At 45.1% G+C, this 18897-nt stretch overlaps 1 protein-coding gene across 6 annotated transcripts in view; it reads left to right on the top strand.

The window, feature by feature from the left end:
- Cask (calcium/calmodulin dependent serine protein kinase) overlaps positions 1-17127 on the top strand; it is a 430362-nt gene extending 413235 nt beyond the window's left edge. For 5 of the 6 annotated variants that reach the window (XM_008843151.3, XM_008843142.3, XM_029568448.1 and 2 more), the window contains 3 exons: positions 465-667; positions 8447-8530; positions 12530-17127. In XM_008843151.3, coding sequence (XP_008841373.1) covers positions 465-667; positions 8447-8530; positions 12530-12706 — 464 coding nt within the window. In that variant the 3' untranslated portion in view covers positions 12707-17127. The remainder of the gene's footprint in view (positions 1-464; positions 668-8446; positions 8531-12529) is intronic. The other variant, XM_008843127.2, reaches the window with a different exon arrangement.
- The last annotated feature ends 1770 nt before the right edge of the window (positions 17128-18897 follow it).

Here is an 18897-nt window from a genome sequence, read left to right as displayed (position 1 = left end):
TCTTACAACACTGAAATAGTCACCAAACCAAACAACTGATACGCTGCTATACACAGATAAATATGGTTTGTGAATTGCTTCTACAAAGCTACTAGAGAGGGGAACAGGGGATATGAGAGAGACACACTCTAAAGAATCTCAAGAGTTGGTTTGTTTTTTTTGGGGGGGGTGGAGACAAGGTCTCTTGTAGCCCAGGCTGGTCTTGAGCTTGCCATCTTCCTGCCCCACCTCCCAAATGATTTACAAGTGTATGCTGCCATGCCTGGCTTAAGCTACAGCTTTTAAGAAGCAATGGAGGGGGTTTCCTAGCACGCATAATGGCCTGGGTCCCATCCCCAGCCCCCCCAAAATAAATACATATAATAAAATAATATATGTTAAGGAATTGAGTTGATTAGGTCCATTGGGAATGTAACTCATCAACCCAGCCTTTAAACAACGTCTCATGACATATGGCTCTGCAGATACAACCAGACCTCCAAAGAAAGATGAAGAAAATGGCAAGAATTATTACTTTGTCTCCCATGACCAAATGATGCAAGACATCTCAAATAATGAGTACTTGGAGTACGGCAGCCATGAGGACGCAATGTACGGGACAAAACTGGAGACCATTCGGAAGATCCATGAGCAGGGGCTGATTGCAATTCTGGACGTGGAGCCTCAGGTAATGTCTAGCCACCCTAAACCCACTCTATCTTGCCTGCATGCTGATAAGCTCAGATTCTGAAATCCAAAATGCCATCAGAAAGTCATGGGTCACATAATAATTTCCTGAGCCTCAGGAAAATTTCGATAATCAAGACTGCATTAATCAAGAACAGTCGCTGGACTCAGCAGTACACACAACATAACATTTAAGAAGCAGATTATTCTCTTACGCAGTTTATCATACTCAGAGGCTCGGTGAAGTACCCATTTGGGTCTGTGCCTGCCAGAAACCCTACCTTCATCTGACCTCAGGATGAGACTCTGGCACTTTGTTATCACAGCAGCCCCGTTTGCCCTCCTGGTGTGGCTCACGCTGGACCATCAGAGCATCTGCCAACATCTTACTCTGATCACCTGTAAGAAATGGATCCTAAGGTTTTGGGTGTAAAATAGCCCTACCTTAATGAAGGCAAGTGTGTGTGAGCCCCAGTGTCAGATGGAGCAGGGATGAAGAGCCAACCGAGGCAGCTCTCAGCCTCTGCTGTTTCCTTAGCTGAGGATGACACCTAGACCTGAGCTGAAACTAGAAGAGATAAAGAGAACTTGCAGAGGACCCAAAGGGAGCTGAATACAAAGATGATTGGTTAAATGATTTGTAAATAAGTCTTATGCAGGAGACAATAGAAATGTCAAAACTTGAGAAAGAGAAAGCCAAAGGCTTGATATCATAGGGGCTGGCATCATAGTAACTCACTGGTAGGGCACATGCTTAGCATGCACAAGCAAAACAAAACTGCTGACAAGCTGTTTTTTCATGTCCAAGTATAGGCCAATAGAAATGGGACTTAAAGCACAGGGGGAAAGATTTGGGAATTGTCAACATCAGGGGAGGTTACAGGACAGGCTTCTGGGCACTCTTGTGACTCTCAGATCTGCCATTTCTAAGATGGATCCATACCCTGAATCTTTTTATTACTTAGAACAGAATTGGTGTACCACCTGCTGACATGTAGTGCATGCCCCTTGTAGAGAAGGCTGTGCTTCATCAGTAGGCTTATGTGCCTGTCCCAGGCAGGGAAGATCCCTGTTGAAGGGCCACTGCATGAGACTTGGTCCCCTAGCCATCTCCAAACCTAGAACAAAGCCTGCGCGTAGCCAGGAGACTATGTGACCTGGGACTTGATGGCTCAGTTTCTGGGCTCCAAGATTCTCACAGCCACTGGGATCATCCATTTCCATTTTTATAGCACCTCATGGGGTTCTTGAACCTGGAACGTTGGAAAGTGCAGTACGATCTGGTTAGGGGCTAGGGAGGAGCGCAACAGTAGGGTAAACACTGTAGCTTACTTGACGTAGCGATTAACTTGGACCTATATAGAACTAAATATGATGATGTGTAACGCAGATTGATCTTTGTTTAACTACTAATCCCTCCTTACTAGGGATTGGAAAAATCTTCTGGCCAGGGGTGGCTAGAGGCAAAGTCTCAATCCTGGTCCTGGTCTTCGACATCCTCTCCTTGGGTTCCACACTGGTCTTCACCTGAACGTCGTTTTCTGCTGGTAGTAATGTCTCTAGCAGTATGCTGGCTGCAGGGCTCCTCAGATCCCTCTGCATTACCGCAGGCCACTTCCAAGGGCTTTCTGCCTTCCCTGCTGCTGCTGCCGCTGCCATCGCTGCCGCCGCCACCACCACCACCACCACCACCACCGCTGCTGCCGCTGCTGCTCCACTCATAGCACCCAGCTCTCCCTGTCCCCTTGCCCTTGCACAGCCATGCACTGCTCTGCACTGCTGAGCGGGAGACCCATCTCTCGACCTCATCAGGACGTCCACAGCAGATCCTTTCTCCATTGCATTTGGCCCGGCACCTCCTCTACCCGGCCTGCCGGGCACACTGACCCCTGCTGCCCTGACTGCTGGATGAGCTCACCTGCACTCCTCTCCTGCTTCCTGTTCCCACTTCACAACTGTGATCTCTCAGTTCCACCAGCCCCTGAGGGTGGACTGTAGGCATCCTGGCCTCTACTTGAGCCTCTATGGGCCTGTGGCCCTGGGGACAGGGATGGCCCAGGACCATCTGGCGCACAGTTGGACTGGTTGACCGTTCTGGTCCCAGGCTCTCCCACCCAGCCTAGACTCCTGGCTGGCTGCTGTGTACAGGCAGCACAGGCTGGGATACCCGTGGAGTCTGCACCAACAAGGTTCCCCTGGGCCTCCCTGCCCTCAGCCCACTCTCCCTAGGGCTGGGGACCACCCTCATCCTGCATTCAGGATGTCTGTGGCCATGAACGACTTACTTTCGGGCAGGGCCTTGTTCTTAGAACACTTTCCTCCATGCCCTGTTCCCACCCTAGCTGATTAGATTGAGGCCTCTGCTGTATCTCGCAGACAGTTCAATTTAACACACTTGTACTAAGCACTAATATGCCAAGCACTGTGCCAGGAGCTAAAAATGCTCTTAAGAAGACAAGCTGGTGAGGATGAAATTCCTTCCTGCATGCACCTCAGACACTGTCCAAAAGAGGGAAAGTGCCTTGTGGCATTTTTTGAATCCTCTCACATCTGCCACAGCTGAAGCCATTTCTCTCGTATGTGGCCCATTGAATGGCCACCTAACACTGGTGCTCAGCTTATTTAGAGCAGGTCTAATGCTCTGTGCCACCTTGATTTATTTCAGACAATTAAGGCCAAATTTAAGCATTAATACTAAATTAAATAAGAAGATGTTGTGGTCCAACTCTAAACCTAGAGGGCCATAGAAATGATTAAACTAGAAAAAATAAACCAATAACCTGACTTCTTTTAAAACAGCAACTGATTACAGTCTTACACTGCTTTGTGTTTTGCCACACATTATTACTCTTCACCTGATCCTGGTAACCTTATGAAATGATGTCGGTATCTGCTTCCTTAGAAAAAGAAAACAAGGCTTAATGTAATCGTGATCAACCAAGGTTTTCTAGCCAATTGAAAGTCAGGCTTAAACTTGAATTCTGTTGGGTCTTTTACTTTTTTAATGACAAATCTTAACCTCCTTTCATTGTGCCATTCTAGAAGAGGTAACCCTGGGCATCCTCAAAGTGACCCACCTTGTGTATAATGTTAAGCCCTAATTGTTTTAAACATTTAGAAAAATCTATATGGTAATGAAACCTGAAAAACAAGAACTATAGAGTTCATTTATCATGGAAATAAAGCTACATGGCAGTAAAATCAATATCAATAAGCAAAACCTGTAGAATAATTGCTCCGGCAGGTAATCAGAAGTTATTATAATGATTTTTTCATTCTGACTTTGTTATGATTTTCCACTTTAAAGCATTAAAAAGTTAAACTTCCTGGGCATAGTTGTGTATGCCTGCAATCTGAGCACTCAGAAGGCTGAGGTAGAAGCATCATCAATTCAAGGCCAGCCTGGACTACATAGTGAGTTCCAGGCCAACTTGGACTATATAGCCAGACCCTATCTCAAAAAATAATAAGAATATGGGGCTGGAGAGATGGCTCAGCCGTTAAGAACACTGACTGTTCTTGCAGAGGACCTGGGTTCGAGTCCCAGCATCCACATGGCAGCTACGAACCGTCCTTAACTCCAGTTCCGGGGGAATCCGAAGCCCTCTTCTGATCTCCACAGCATTGCACGACACGGCTGCACTCACATACATGCAGGCAATACACTCATACACATAAAATAAAAATAATAAAGTATTTTAAAAATAAGAAGAATAGCAGATTATTTTTATTTTTGCTTTTGCTCAAAGAGAGAAAGGTAGCCTCCAGGCTTAATTAGGAATCTAGACTTAAAAACCAGAGCCAGGGGCTAGGGGTATAGATTAATGGTAGGGGTGCTGATTAGCATACAGGAGGTCCCTGGGTTCCATCCTCAGTACCAAAACACAAAGCAAGAACCAGAGGCCATATTGTTAAACTGCTTACTCAGTGGGGTCACTGTGCTCTTCCTTAAATCATTGGATTTGTGTACAAGAATGACTGAGCTGCTTGCCCTTGTATACCCTTAACTGTACAAATGCAGTAGTCTAACAGATACCTGCACTTGGGTCCTTGGGTCAAATGAGTTCTTATTCCTTGGAGATGGTAATGTGAGATTAATTCTTGGTCATACATAGATGAACTCTTTGAATCTAATGTGTTTTCAGTGATCTTTCTAGAGCATGCGTGTATTCTCTTTTTCTCTCTCTCTCTCCCTACCTTTTTTCTCCTCCCTCATCATGCCCCCTCCCATTCAGAAAGAAATATTTTCCTGTGAATATTAATTAATTTGTGTCTCACCTTAAACCAAAGGTTTAGAGTTCATATTTAACTCAGTTATTAACCATCTGAGGGAGGGGAATCCATATAAGCAGTTCCCTTTCCTGTCCCTTAAATGACTTTGAACCTCAGCCCAACTGTACCTGGACCTAAAACAGCACCTATTTGAGACCCATAAGTAGAGCAGGGTATGAGGATAGAGATACTTAAAAACAATTGGGAAATATGTTGTAACTGCTGAAGCTGAGGTCTGCTAGACAGGAAAATTGCAGTCAGGATTTGAGGCGTCTTAGAATTTTGGAAAATACAATAATATATGATAGAAATAGAGAAGGCCATGAAAAGGAAGAGAAGAAAATATGCTAACCACAGGAACTGCTGTAGTTATTGTGATAAGCATTAAGTTCGGTTCTGAACTTCCTGGCAGCTAGGGCAAAAAGAGGATGGGGTCAGATCAAGGACTAAGGCTTAGGCACAAGAAGCATTTGGCAATGTGATGAACTTTGAGGGTCTCACACAGTTAAGTATGGGGTGGCCCTCCTTGTGGATATAGACTAAGGGCTCTGCATAGTGTGTACATGGACAGTGTCTACACGAGCTAAACTTGTGTTTTCCAAGGAGCATGTTTGTTTGTATAGTAACATGATGGCAGGCTAGAATTGAAAGCACTCAAAGGATTGGTTGGCTAGCAGGGTGGAGAGCTGACAGGGAGAAACCATTTCTGTGTGGGGTTCATGATCAGTGTCCTATGAGTTCTGCTCCACATACAGGTTGTGTGCACTTACATCTGGCACTCAGGGATGCTTCAGAGAGAGAAGCAAGTTAGATGTTTCCACATCTCAGTTGCCAGAGAGAGAGAGAGAGAGAGAGAGAGAGCTGAGGTGGGAGTGATGAGAGACCTTGTGTTCTGCCTGACCCTCTAAACCCTTGGGGCCCAAGCACAGGAAGGAAGGAGCAAAGACTCAAGATAATGACAAAGTGGACATTTCTAACTGAGCATCCCAGTTCGGCTCATTTGGGTCATGTGTGGGCTTCTTCCCAATGTCTGTTCCTTAATAATGTCGTCAGTCACAAAAGATTAGCAACAAAATGGGCAGCCACCTCTTTGCAAAGTGAATGTGTACAGGTGTGGAAAGCATTCTTAGCAGGGGACTCTGAACTTGTGACTTGACCAGTAAGAATTTTGAGCAGAGAAGACAGTGGGCCAGGATTCCCTAACCCACCAGAAGACAGTGTGCAACCAAAGTCTGGAAATAGAACCCTAGTGCAAGTGAGGCTTATACTCAGAAAGAGACTCTTTAATATCAGATCTTCTCTTACAAGCCTATGTGCTCAAAGGTGCCAAGAAAGCAGCCAGCTCTCTGGTTAGACCTGCTTCAAAAGACAAGATTCATGTTGTACATATTAGATTTACTGTTTTTACCTTTTCACTGAATCCTAAAGGCAGTTTATGGTGTGCCATTTCAAGTATAAGAGCGATATGTGAACAAGACACAGCCCTTGACCTCAAACTTTCCCAGTGACTTGTGTTCCCAGTGACTTTAGGAGCGTACAACAGGGTCTCAGGGCTCATAAAGAACTTTTCCGAGAAACTGACAGGTATGGGTGGCACTAGCACTTGGAAGGTGGAGACAAGGAGGATCAGGAGTTCAAAGTTTGGCTGGGAATGGAGCTCAGTTGATGAAGTGCTTGCCTAAACAGGTATAAAGCCCTAAGTTGGATCCCCAGCACCACATAAAACTGGCATGATGGCGCGTGTCTGTAATCTTAGCACTCAGAAGATAGAGTCAGGAGGATCAGAAGTTCAAGGTCATTCTTGGCTACATGAGACCATGTATCATAAAAGAACTCTCCAGAGACTAAGTTCTGAAGGATTACTCAGCCACACAGAAAGGATAATGGGAAAAAGGGAGGATGGGAAGTCCAGGTAGAGGAAGCAGCAAGCGAAAGGCCAAGAAGCCAGAAAGAGTTGGGCCGTTTCTGAAACTGAAAGTCATTCAGTAAAGCCAGTCCACTCAGGATAGTGGGAGTCTGAAGAAGAGAGTCAGATAGAAGGAGTCTGAAGAAGTTAAACATAGGAACTGACCTTCATGTTGAAGGACATGCTTTTTTACTCTACAGTGAATGGGGGGCTGTTGAAAGGGTTTAGAGGGGAAGGATGAAGTTTACATTTTAGAAAGATCATTCTAGGAGCAGGTTGAAATATGCATTGAAAAGCAGCAAAACTAGAGGCAGGGAACTGGTCTAAGGGCCCTCAGTATAAGCCACGCTAAAGACAGTACAGTAGAATTAGGGGAAAAGCAAACAATGTAAATATCAATGAAAAGGCAACATAAAAGCTGGGCATTGTGGTGCATGCCTTTAATCCCAGTGCTTGGGAGGCAGGGGCAGGTGGATCTCTGTGAGTCTAAGGCCATCCTGGTCTACATAGAGTTCCAGGCCAGCCAGGGCTATACAGTGAGTGTCTCAAAAAAATTAAAATATTTAGTTAACAAAATAGAGATGTTCAATTCTTGTGTAATGATCACCAAGCCTGGTGTAGTGGTGTACACCTGTAACCCCAGGCTGATACAAGAAGATCATGGGTCTGAGAGCAAGCCTGTACATTCCTGTCTCAGGAACAAAAAGAAAAACTGAAACTAAAATTAAACTAAATATAGAGCAGCAAGATATTTACTCCTGATGCCTTTGAATTACTTATGTGTTAGTGTATTGGGTACCTGGATTTGGTAGGCGTTGTCCTGAGAGGGTCATGGCCTCCCAGGGAAGAATGAAAACAGTGACCCTTCAGAGTGGACTCCTGCAGTACTTCATAACTGCCTTGCCAAACATCTTCAGAAATTAGTCCCTTTCACAGGTTTGCCATGCCTTGGAAGGGGACTGGAAAGGATCCCAGAGGTCCTTCCCCCTTGTTCTCTCATGGGCCAAGGCATTGCCCACAGCCACACAGTGTTTATACTGGTAGGACTTTATGATTCCTGCCTCGGGCAAGGCCTCTCCCCCCTGAGATTCAGGGAGCCTTTCATCAGAAGGTCTGTATAAGTGTGAACTAAGCCCACATAGTGACAGTGCCCAGGATTTGCTCTCCTGGGTTAGCGATTTGCAGTTTGAAATGAGATAAAGTGGGTTCCCAAGAAGTGTGAAGCCAGCCTACAGGTCCAAGTCTCCCCCCAAATTCATTTCCCTTCAATTAAAATTCAGGCTCTGACAAATCATCAGGTTTAAACGAAGATTAACCAACATAGTCAGCATTAACTTTTACCGAGAAAAATAAATCCAGTTGAGCTGTGAGATTCCTAACAAAAATGTCCAGTCAACTTTTTGTCAACTTTTATTTTGTGATAACTATTGTCCATCCTTTAGAAGAAAATATATATTATTTATGAAGTTGGTACATTTAATAATACCTTGCCAAAAATTTGAACCAAGGCCTTGACTTTTTCAGTTGTGTAGCTTATTAATTGGCTCATTTGCATGTTATATTAGTTATTTCTTCTTTTAAGCCTCTTTCTCTTCCTCACAGGCACTGAAGGTCCTGAGAACTGCTGAGTTTGCTCCTTTTGTTGTTTTCATTGCCGCACCAACTATAACTCCAGGTTTAAATGAGGTAAGAATAAACTCATCGCCCCTCCCAAATAACCACGCTCTGTGGTAAGGATCCATGTGTGTTGTGCATGTAAAAGCAGAGTCCCATCTTATTAAGGCACCTAAGTGAAGCTCTGCTTTGTGCTTTCACTGGGCAGTATGATGTCTGCAGTGCCACACCCTTATTCAGTATTTGGAGTTAAGACAGCATAAGTTTTTCTGAGATCAGAACATTAAGCAAATTCCAGCCTTGTCCCCAGCAAAGTCTGAAGCTTGTCAGTCTGCATTTGCAACAGGTCTGCTCTAGGAAGACAAGATGTAGACTAGACCAGTCAATGGGACAGCCTACAGCCTGATCAATATATCTACTTCTAAAGTGCAAGGGAGAGTCAGGCAGCCTCTACCCTCCACAGAAGCTAGCCTACTGCCTCCCCAGCAGGATTGTGTTGAGACAATGGCAACCTGGAGCAAAAGGGGGCCAAGAACTGGTTGGCTTGAAGAGAGCTATAAGGAATCCATGACCTTGGCAGGGTTGACCAGGTTCTCCCTACTATAATAGACCATCAAGACTACCAGAGCTAGAAATTAGCTATCCTGGGCTAGGAGCCTACTTCCTCCATACTTGCCTAACATGTACATGGTCCTATTATCCCCAGTACTACAAAAGGAATAAGTTCTGTATGCTTTCAGACCAACTCAAAGCAGCAGTTACCAGAGAGCTGGTGCCAGTGAGAGATGACTGCACCAGGACTTGCAAGCCCACTGAGAGACTCCCTTATCAGGAAGGAAAGGGTATAGCAGCATGTATCTGACCAGCTAACATCTGCTTCCTATGGTCCTGAGCAAGGACTCCTATGAAAAGTTAGCCTAAAGACCATTATTTTCACAGGTTCTAGAAAGCATCAGTGGATTCTTAGCTGTGCTCAGTAAATGCTGACCCATACTTCCAGTGCAGTCAAATCAAGGCTTGGCAGTTATGTGTACCTTTAAGGATAGTTAAATATTTAGACTGACCTTTGTTGCTCATGTTTTCAGTCTTGATTCTTGGTCATTTCAAAAGACATATTCCTTTGTAGAATTCTACTTTCCCATCTTGTTGAATCCACAAGCATATTTGAAAATCTACATTGTAGTTAGTGTTTATCCTTGGTTACCATGTATTTTTTTTTTAATTATCATCTTTGCTTTGTTTCTGCTTTTGTTTTGCCTGTTGTCCCACCCTACCCTTTACTAATTTTCCATAGCTGCCAAAATGGTGCAGAAAATTGCCCGTAAGTACCAGCTAGGAGGCAACAAATTATGGCCTCTGTCTTCTAATAGATGTAGAATGTGGACATTTATTCCCACAAACCCTTGCTTTTGCTGTTCCAATGAAGGCATTTTGTTTTCACTGAGTTAAACTCTGCTCACATGTAAGCAGGAAACCGATCCGAAGGAAGAAACTGCCATGAGCATCACCTTCAAAGATCTGAAAAGGGAGCTTTATTTTTCTATAGAGAACTCCATCAAACATCTAACCCGTTGAACCATAAATGTCTTGAATGTTTTCATCAGCCCAGCCCTCTGAGCAAACCAGAAACTGCTGGCAGTGTTTGAGGCCCAGGAGCGCATGTCAAATAGAGCCCCTTGGCACACAGAGCAGCTTTGTAGGAACTGTGCCTTTGGGGACTGGAGGAAGTGCTCCTGGATTTGGTGAACATGTTTATTTACTAAAAGGGGATTTTGTATTGTTTATTATAATATTGAGCCACAGTGAAAATATTATGCTTTTCAGGTGCAAGCAGAATGTGTGTATTTAAGACCACCAAAGGTGATTAGTGACTGAGGCCTTGTGGGCACCGTGACAGTGACCACTGCTGTTCAAAGCATGCTTTGTCCTGCTTTGAAATTCCTTTAGAAGATAACAAAACCAGTAGACTTTGAGTTCCTGGCTGCTCTGGTGTCTGTCTGTCCATACAGAGTTGGGATAGAATCACCTCCTTTCTAATCCCCTTGCCAGACAACTGCACACTCAGTAAAAAGGAGGAAGGGTCCTAAGCCAGGGCTGGGCACCCAGCACTCCTTGGTCTCCTACAATCACCCAGTCTCTTGACAAGAGACAGTATTTATAAAAATTCTATAGTGGGGGCTAGAGAGATGGCTCAGCAGTTAAGACCTGAGTTCAAATCCTAGCACCCACATGGTGGCTAACAACCATCCATCATAACTCCATTTCCAGGGGATCCGATGCTCTCTTCTGTCCTCCATGGACACTGCATGACATGTGTGTACTTACACACATGCAGGCAATACACTTATATACATAAAATTAAAATAAATAAATTTTTTTAAAAATTCTGTAGTAAGCCAGGCATGCTGGCACATGCCTTTAGTCCCAGCACTCGGGAGGCAGAGGCAGGCAGATCTCTGAGTTCAAGGCCAGCCTGGTCTACATAGTGCGTTCCAGGCCAGCTGGTGCTACAGGGAGACCCTGTCTCAAAAAGACCAAAAAAAAAAAATCTGTAGTGACCAAGAGTTTATTCTTCCAATAGCATTTATTAAGCATTTACTGTACACAAGGCACTGTCCTTAGCTTTGGGGCACCACGATGGCAAGACACATAAGACAAGTTTATGCCCTAGCTAGGGAAAGGGACAGTAATCAAATAGAAAGATATAGATATGCACATACATATATATGGACCAAACCCAGCCTGGGCTATACAGTGAGAGTCTGTCCTTGCCCACTCCCAAGGGCAGGGAAAAGTAAGTAAGTGTGTGTGTGTGTGTGTGTGTGTGTGTGTGTGTGTGTGTTACCTACCTAGTGTTTTGGCAGGTATGGCGGGGGGTGCTGGTGATTAATTTGACTCACAAAATTCTGTACTTCAAATTTGAATTTGTCCTTTGTGAATTTGGCATTTAAAAAAATTGACCTGCAAAGGCAGAGAGGCAGACTTCTTTCTGGTGGCTCTTAAGAGACCCCCTGCCTTGAAAGAACTGCTGGCAGAAAAAACAGCATTCAAGGACAATGTGGTGGTACATGCCTATAATCCCAATATTCGGGAAACTAAGCCAGAAGGACCCCAAGTACTAGGCTAGCTTGTGCTACAATAGTGAAACCCTATCTCAAAAAAAAAGTAAATCAGTATTCACGGGACAAACTTGGGGCACAAATTCCTTCCTACTTTTGTCTCATCCTAGAGAGTTCCAACAGTCTGCAGCCAGCTGTGTTTAAGGGATGTCCTCCACTGCAGCAAGCCTACTTAGAGTTCAGTAGCTTCAGACTTATTTTCTTAAGAGACATGAGTACGTGCAGACATTTGCCTGACCGTTTCCAATACGGACCAATTTGAAGGGATTCCTCAGATGCCAGTTGTTGCCATTATTTATATCATCCAGAAAGCTTTTGCCTGTGGCATAGGCTGCTGTCAAGTGAGGGCTACTATACGTCACTGCATTCCTGGAGCACACTAAACCTTTAAGTAGAAAGGGAAAAATACATCTTGATGTGTTGTCCAAAGATGGGGCTTGTTGATACAAACTTGTCTGGGTCAAAGGAGCTTGAAGGTCCAAGGATAGAGGACCAAAGAACAGGGGACCAAGAGCTCAGCCTGGCCACGCCACCCTTCCCACTAAGTGGGAGATAGCTCCCTTTGGGCGTGGCTTAGAGGAATGGGGGAAGAGCCGTAGTCATTGGAAGCCCATGCCTCAAGTGGTCTCCCCCCAACTGGCTCTGGAGATAGGCCCAGATAGGCTTGGGTGGGGCCATGTTTGCTGGAGTGCCTGTTTGTCATGGAGGCCCTTGTTGCATGTCAGCCAGTCACAGTTGCCAGCAGGAGTTCTGCAACTCTGCCATCATCTCCTCTGTCACATGGCCATCTTAGCCTTGTGTCCCACATGTGGTGCGTCAAGGTTTGGCCTTGACCAGTTCTGACACAGGGAAGAGCTGAAACAAGGAAAGAGAAAGACTGCAATTGACTTCTCTGTTCTGTTTGCTTTCCCCTTCTCCTGTGCCTGCCCCACCACTATGCCACCCTGTGCAGGATGAATCTCTCCAGCGCCTGCAGAAGGAGTCCGATGTCTTACAGAGAACATATGCACACTACTTCGATCTCACAATTATCAACAACGAAATTGATGAGACAATCAGACATCTGGAGGAAGCTGTCGAGCTCGTGTGCACAGCCCCACAGTGGGTCCCAGTCTCCTGGGTCTATTAGGCTTCTCCCCGGCTATCTGAGTGTAACTGGGAGCCGCCTCCTACGTGGAAAAGCCTCTCTGTTGCCGGCCTTGTGTCAGCAGGTCCTGGTCCCTAGAGACTACCTAGTTGTAGTGTGACCTACATTTATAATTATTGTCATGTCCAAATAGATAGGAGGAGAAAAACAATTACACACTAATTTAAAGAGACAGTATCTTTTTTAATCAGTTCTCCTAAACTTTAATAAAATGTATCTTTAAATGTATGTATTATTCAATCCTTTGGAATGTTATATTTTTGGAAATCATAGCTTTTTATTTCCAAGGCCCCTAAAAACTGCACAAAATAGATGCTGCTTTCTATAATCTATTTTAATAATAATAAACAATGATTCTGTTACCTTGACTGGGGGTGGAACACTACATTCTTTTTAAGAGTCTGATTTTATGGATTGGAATATCTTTCTTTCCTTTATTTATTTGAAATAATTAGTCTAGTGATTACAAAACAGTCATAAATTTTTAAAGGCCTTTTTTCTCTCTTTTTTTTTAGAATAGTATTTTTTTTTAAGTCCTTTATGTAACATCCAGATAATGTGATACTGTCTCTTTGAAGCACCCTGTAAACCTTTTAGAGATTTGAAGTTGGGTCTTGACTCTTAATGCATGTGGACAGTCGCGAGCGTTTATGCCGTCGGTGTGTCTGTGTTGGACAAAACAATCTGTAATCTACAACAAAGTACATTCCGTTCACGGGGCACACCCAGGGGATAAGAATAAATTGCTATTATGACTAAGTTGTAAACCTATGCACATCCCTTGCATTTCGGGCAACTTTATAAAACAGAAAAAAAAAAGAAACTGATTTTTATTAATACTAATCATGTAGTGAAATGTGTTTGTAATTTTGTCTCAATTTAATTTGTTGTAAGGTGGGAGGGGGTATTGCTGGTTTCACCATTTCAGATCTGTGTTGTCTAAGAGTATTAACGTTTTAATTAAGCAAAGAAATGCGGATTTTTAATGTATGTGTAATTGTTTTAAGCACCCATTTGAAGAGAATATAGTGTGCAATGAGGAAACCAGTTTAGGCATTTGCTATAAACTGAATGATTCCAAAAGAAGAATCTATAACAGCCTGTAAATCCCTTTAACGCGACACCTGACAGCACAGTCTGACCAAGTTTTTTAAATACACTTCCTTTCATGTGTTCAATATTAAATGCCTTTGGGTCCTTCATTTCAGTCTAGATTTGTTCAGGTTTCCAAGCCGATAATCTTTTCAATTTTATAATTCGTTAGATGCTCATCAACCTACCAGAGGCCCAGGAGTGAGTTGGCAGGGCAACAAAGCAGCGTGCCAGGGGACAGCTTGGACCACAGCCTACTCGCAGGGCCACCTGTGGTCTCCGCTTCCTCTTGCTGTATCCCTTGGCACAGGGGAGTCATCTGTCCTTGTTGCTTTAGAGGCATTCACCATCTCATGCCCCTACCATATCATCACACAATCAGTATGGGAAGCTCAGGCTGGGGTTCCCAGGCTCTTTGCCAGAGGTCACGAGTGTTCCCCCTTCGCATGTGAGAGGATGAGGCACTTAGATGACCCTGTGATCCTTAGAAATATACCATCGCTTTTGTTTCTTGTGGGTTAGACGGCCTCTGTCACTCCGTGCCTTCACAGGGTGTGCAGAATGTGTTCTGGACTCCCCTTAAGGGACTGAACAGAGAAGGCACTTCTGTGTGCATAGTCCTCTTCCATTCTCAGCACCCCACCTTCCCCACCTATGATTACATGATATTGATTGGTTTCTGTTTTTATGCCGTTGTCAGTGCCCAGATGGGTCTGCAACTTACCAACAAGATGTGTGAACGACTTGTGTTCTGGCCCCCCAGTGTTGTGACCAAACAACCACACCAGAGATGAGCTGACAGTGGGTTTGTGCTAGCTGTCCAGAGACCCACTCGGGTTGCTTAGGGCTGTGTAGGTCTGATCTCAATCTAACTGGTGTCCAGGCCAGACACCATTCCCGCAGTGGTACTGACCACAAGCTGGGCTCTTCTCGGTAGCACAGTACCTGCTCTACCTCTTTTGCAGTGAAGCACAAAGACTACAACCAACATGTGGGAAGCAGGAAAGTCCCTCCCTCTGGCAGAAGGCCTCATACCCTCCCACTTGCCCTTTTGAGACCCAATCTCCAGAGATGCTGCCAATGCCTTTCTGTAGCTATCCACCATGTTCATAAAGGGGGAGTGAACAAAGGAGGAAAGAGAGGGCAACTTAAACACCTGCAGCCGCACACTGTGGAAGAGGCGCTATGGCGTTGAGCACCCCTCCCCTCTCCTCACCATTCCAGGGGCTGTGGGAGAAGGGTACAGATGGGCATCCTTCCTGCCATTGTGCAGATGGTGAAATCCCCACACCTAGAACTCAGTGACTTCTCCAACAGGTCATCTGTTCTTTCCCACTAATGCACTTCTCTAAAGCAGTGTCTTTCTGACCTAGCAGGAAAAAACATTTTTGAAGTCAGAGTCATGCCAGTATATTCTGCTACAGTACAATCATCCACTGTGAGATCGGAGGAAACTGCTAGAAGCTTCACCACCTCCACTGCACCAACGGAACCATTTCTTCCCCTTTTAAAGACCAGATTACTAGATCAGTGGCACTGGAAAGCCATATTGAGGGTCCTCTCTGCCACCCCAGCCCCACTCCCCACAACAGGAGATGGAGTGTTGGCTCTGTGAAGCTCTTTGTTTAAAAAAAAAAAACCAAAAAATGAAGTGTCCTGATTTTTCTAATCATAGGCTGTAATTACTTTGCACAGGCAGCACATTCCTATCTGAACACTGAAAAGGAAAATGTTGCTCATTTTAATTCATCTGGAAGTTTCCCCAGTGTCAAGATAACATTGTAACTCTTTAAAATGCAATTAAATGCACCTCCTGTCAGGTGAGATGGTTTAAAATAACTGCTCAGAAAGGAAAAGTGGTTGACCTACTTCTTGTTATTTGCATTCAGAAGGCGTAGTGTCAGCCCATCCTACTGATAGCAGAATATCTAAAACTGCAGCTCCCCACTGCGCAAAGGAAAGCAGGGAGTGTCCCCTTCCCTGTGTCCAAGTCCTGGAGCAGGTACACAGGACAAGCCTTCCTTTGAAGTTATAGTCTCTTTTTTAAGCTTTTGATCTCAGATTTCTCTTGTTTTTCCATCACTTGTAGGTGTCTCTTCATGAAGGCTTCCAGTTCATTCTTTGCAAAAGTTCAGTCAGTTGGGCCACCCTCCAGTATACTGGATCCATGGAGATGCCCAAAATGGAAACTGCCCAAAGCATGCCTTTGTCTTCCCCTGATGGGATGTTCTTTTAGCATCGAAGGTCAGTTTCTTACATGAGACAAAATTAAGCTTAGTTTGCCACTAACACTACCAAGAAAACTGCCTGCTTAGTGGATTCTTAATAAAATATGTCCCCTTGGAAAGAGTAGAGGGCACACTGTGATGAACATTCCAAAAACAAGCCCCTGGCTGTCTTCATCCCTTCTTGTTTGAGGTCAGCGGCCTGGTGGGTGTCTATGGTTGTTTTTCAGAACTGAACACAACCGACTGGGCCCATTCTCTTAAGGGCTTTAAGGGTGTTGGATCCCCAGGCGCACTACATCTCTCTTCTTCTGCGCCTCTCATTAATCCCGTTAGAAAGTTGGCTTGCTCCTTACTGTGGCTTTCGGAAGGGCTGCACACTCTCACCACTCCTTTCATTTGAGGGCGCTTGCCCTTCACTGACCCCTTTAGAAATAGGGTCTCCCTCTGTGATGGTGTGTCCAGGACAGGAGCGTACTGGTGAGGCTTATTGTATAATTGACTGTGCTTGGGCACTGCACACATCCATTTGCCTTAAACTTGTGGGAAGTCTCAGATTGCCCAGTTTACCGAGTGAAGTTCAGCTATCAAGCTCATCCAGGAAGTTGGGGGAAGAGGAAGAGTGTCCCACCCTTCCTATGTGCACTTCCCTCTGGCACTCTCAGCCCACAGCAGCAGAGCAATGGGGAGAGGGCAACACCATCTCTGGGGCAAGCACCTCCCCAAGTCTTAGCTCTTAAGGGGATAAGAGACAATTGTGAATTCCCACCACCTCTCACCTGACCATCAACTCCCCTGAACCTGTGCAAATGGATCAAGCAAAAGGAAATGGGAGGAGATGTTTGTTGCCAGATGGGAGACCTCATTTCTGGCCCCAAGCACGACCCCATGTCTATGTATGGGCAACGACAAGGAGCTTTGCTCCTGCTTAGAGTTAAATCCATTCTCTCTAGCATGTGACAGAGTGGGACCTGCGCTAGGCATCTCTGGACCCAGGAGAGAGAAACTCAGTAGAGGGACTTGTGTTTATGGGTAGAAATAGGCATTCCTCCACAGCAAGTGGCCTCACCTTTATTTTTCATTTGACAGAGACCAAGAATGGTGGGGGGCGGGGGGGGAGGGTTGCTTTCCAGTCTTAGATGTTGCCTGGGATGTCCTCTGTGCAGGCGGGTGGTGCTGGCCCTACAGCATCATGTTTCACGTCGCCATTCAGACTCAGTGCTGGGGTGGTTTTGCATAAAGTTTTGCCAACATGTTCTTTCTTTCTGTATGTATTATTGCCTTTTTATAAAAGGTTTTGAAGTATTGTCTCAGTGATAAAAAGAGAGAGATGTTAATGGTTGTTGTATCACGGTATCCAATTGTAATATTCCCAGGGTACAGCAAAAGCCTTAGCTTGCAAAGAGGAGCTGAAGGAGTTGGAAAGGTTCGGATTCTTTGTAACCATCCTGCTTTTCTTTCTCTCTGTGTGTATCTATTTACATGCCTTAGCACACGCCCTCCCATCCTGATCCCTTTGCCCTGTCGCCTGAACAACCACAATGCTGGTGCCCACCAGCACAGTACAAGTGGAAACCCTAATCAGTTATCTCATGTGGCAGGGGAAAAGAGAAACTGCATAGTATTCTTTGTAGAATATACATACCTGTAGGATGCTGTGTAATGGGAAACCATAGAATTGGGCTTTTGTCATTCAAAGTTGGAGAAATGTATGAATAAAATGTATAAAACATGAAAAGGCAGTTGTCTCCTCAGATTCCAGCCCAAACAACTTGGGAGCACCACAAGGGGTAAAGGAAGACGGATTTCTAAACCACAAAGGGCAGCACCAGGACAGGTCCCACCCACTCCTGGAAGAGCATGTCCCAGGCTCCTGGGTTCATCCTGGAAATCTTTGGCTCCAGCTAGGGCTGTCACAGACCTCTGCTTGCACTTGGATTCAGATTTTAAATAGCTTATTTTTTTGGGGGGGGGTCTTTTTGAGACAGGGTTTCCCTGTAGCCCCAGCTATCCTGGAACTCACTATGTAGACCAGGCTGACTTTGATCACAGAGATCCGCCTGCCTCTGCCTCCCCAGTGCTGGGATTAAAGGTGTGCACCACCATGCCCAGCTTAGCTTCTGATTTTTATAAAAAGAGAGAAAAATCCAATTTGGGACATCTGCTAGAAATAGAAGTCTAAGTTGATTTTAGTGATGTAGGCACCACAGCTCAGAAAACGTGGTGGTTGTCTCGTGCTTGCATGGAAGCCTGCGAAGGAAGCCTGCTCCAAGGTTCTCACTCGGTTTTTTTGACACCTTTGCTGTTTTGTGGTTTAATTTAGTGTTTGGCTGGAGTCTGGGACATAGCTCCTGGGGTGCCCCTGCTTACCTAGTTGACACACTTCCTGCCCTAGCCTTCTGCTTCACCCAAGAAGGTGACTTCAGAGACCCATACTTGCCTGTGTTGCACACACCCCAGAAAGGGCCTGAGCCCCAGTGCATTTACATGCTCATTTAAAGGCCCATGGTGAGGAAACGAATACAGTGGTTATAAGTAATAAATGCTTTACTCAAACTTCACACTGCAAGCAGAGCCTGGACCTGATTGGGAGAGAGAGCTCAGAAGGGTAAAGTGCCCGCCACACAAACATGAGGACCAATATGATCCCTAGCACACATGCATAAAGCTGGGCGTGATGGTGCCAACTTTCTACCCAGTGCTGAAGAGGCAGAGTCATGGACCCTGGGGATTTGGCTGGCCACCCAGCCTAACTCAATCACAGAGGCCAGTAAAAGATGCCATCTAAAAAAAGAAGAACAGTTACTAAGGTAAACATCTAAGATTGACCTCTGGCCGCCACAGGTGGGGGGAGGG

This window comes from Nannospalax galili, unplaced genomic scaffold (genome assembly GCF_000622305.1).
Source record: "Nannospalax galili isolate Female #2095 unplaced genomic scaffold, S.galili_v1.0 scaffold270, whole genome shotgun sequence".
NCBI lineage: Eukaryota > Metazoa > Chordata > Mammalia > Rodentia > Spalacidae > Nannospalax > Nannospalax galili.
Note: the sequence above shows the minus strand (reverse complement) of the source record. Positions and strands in the feature narration are given on the sequence as shown.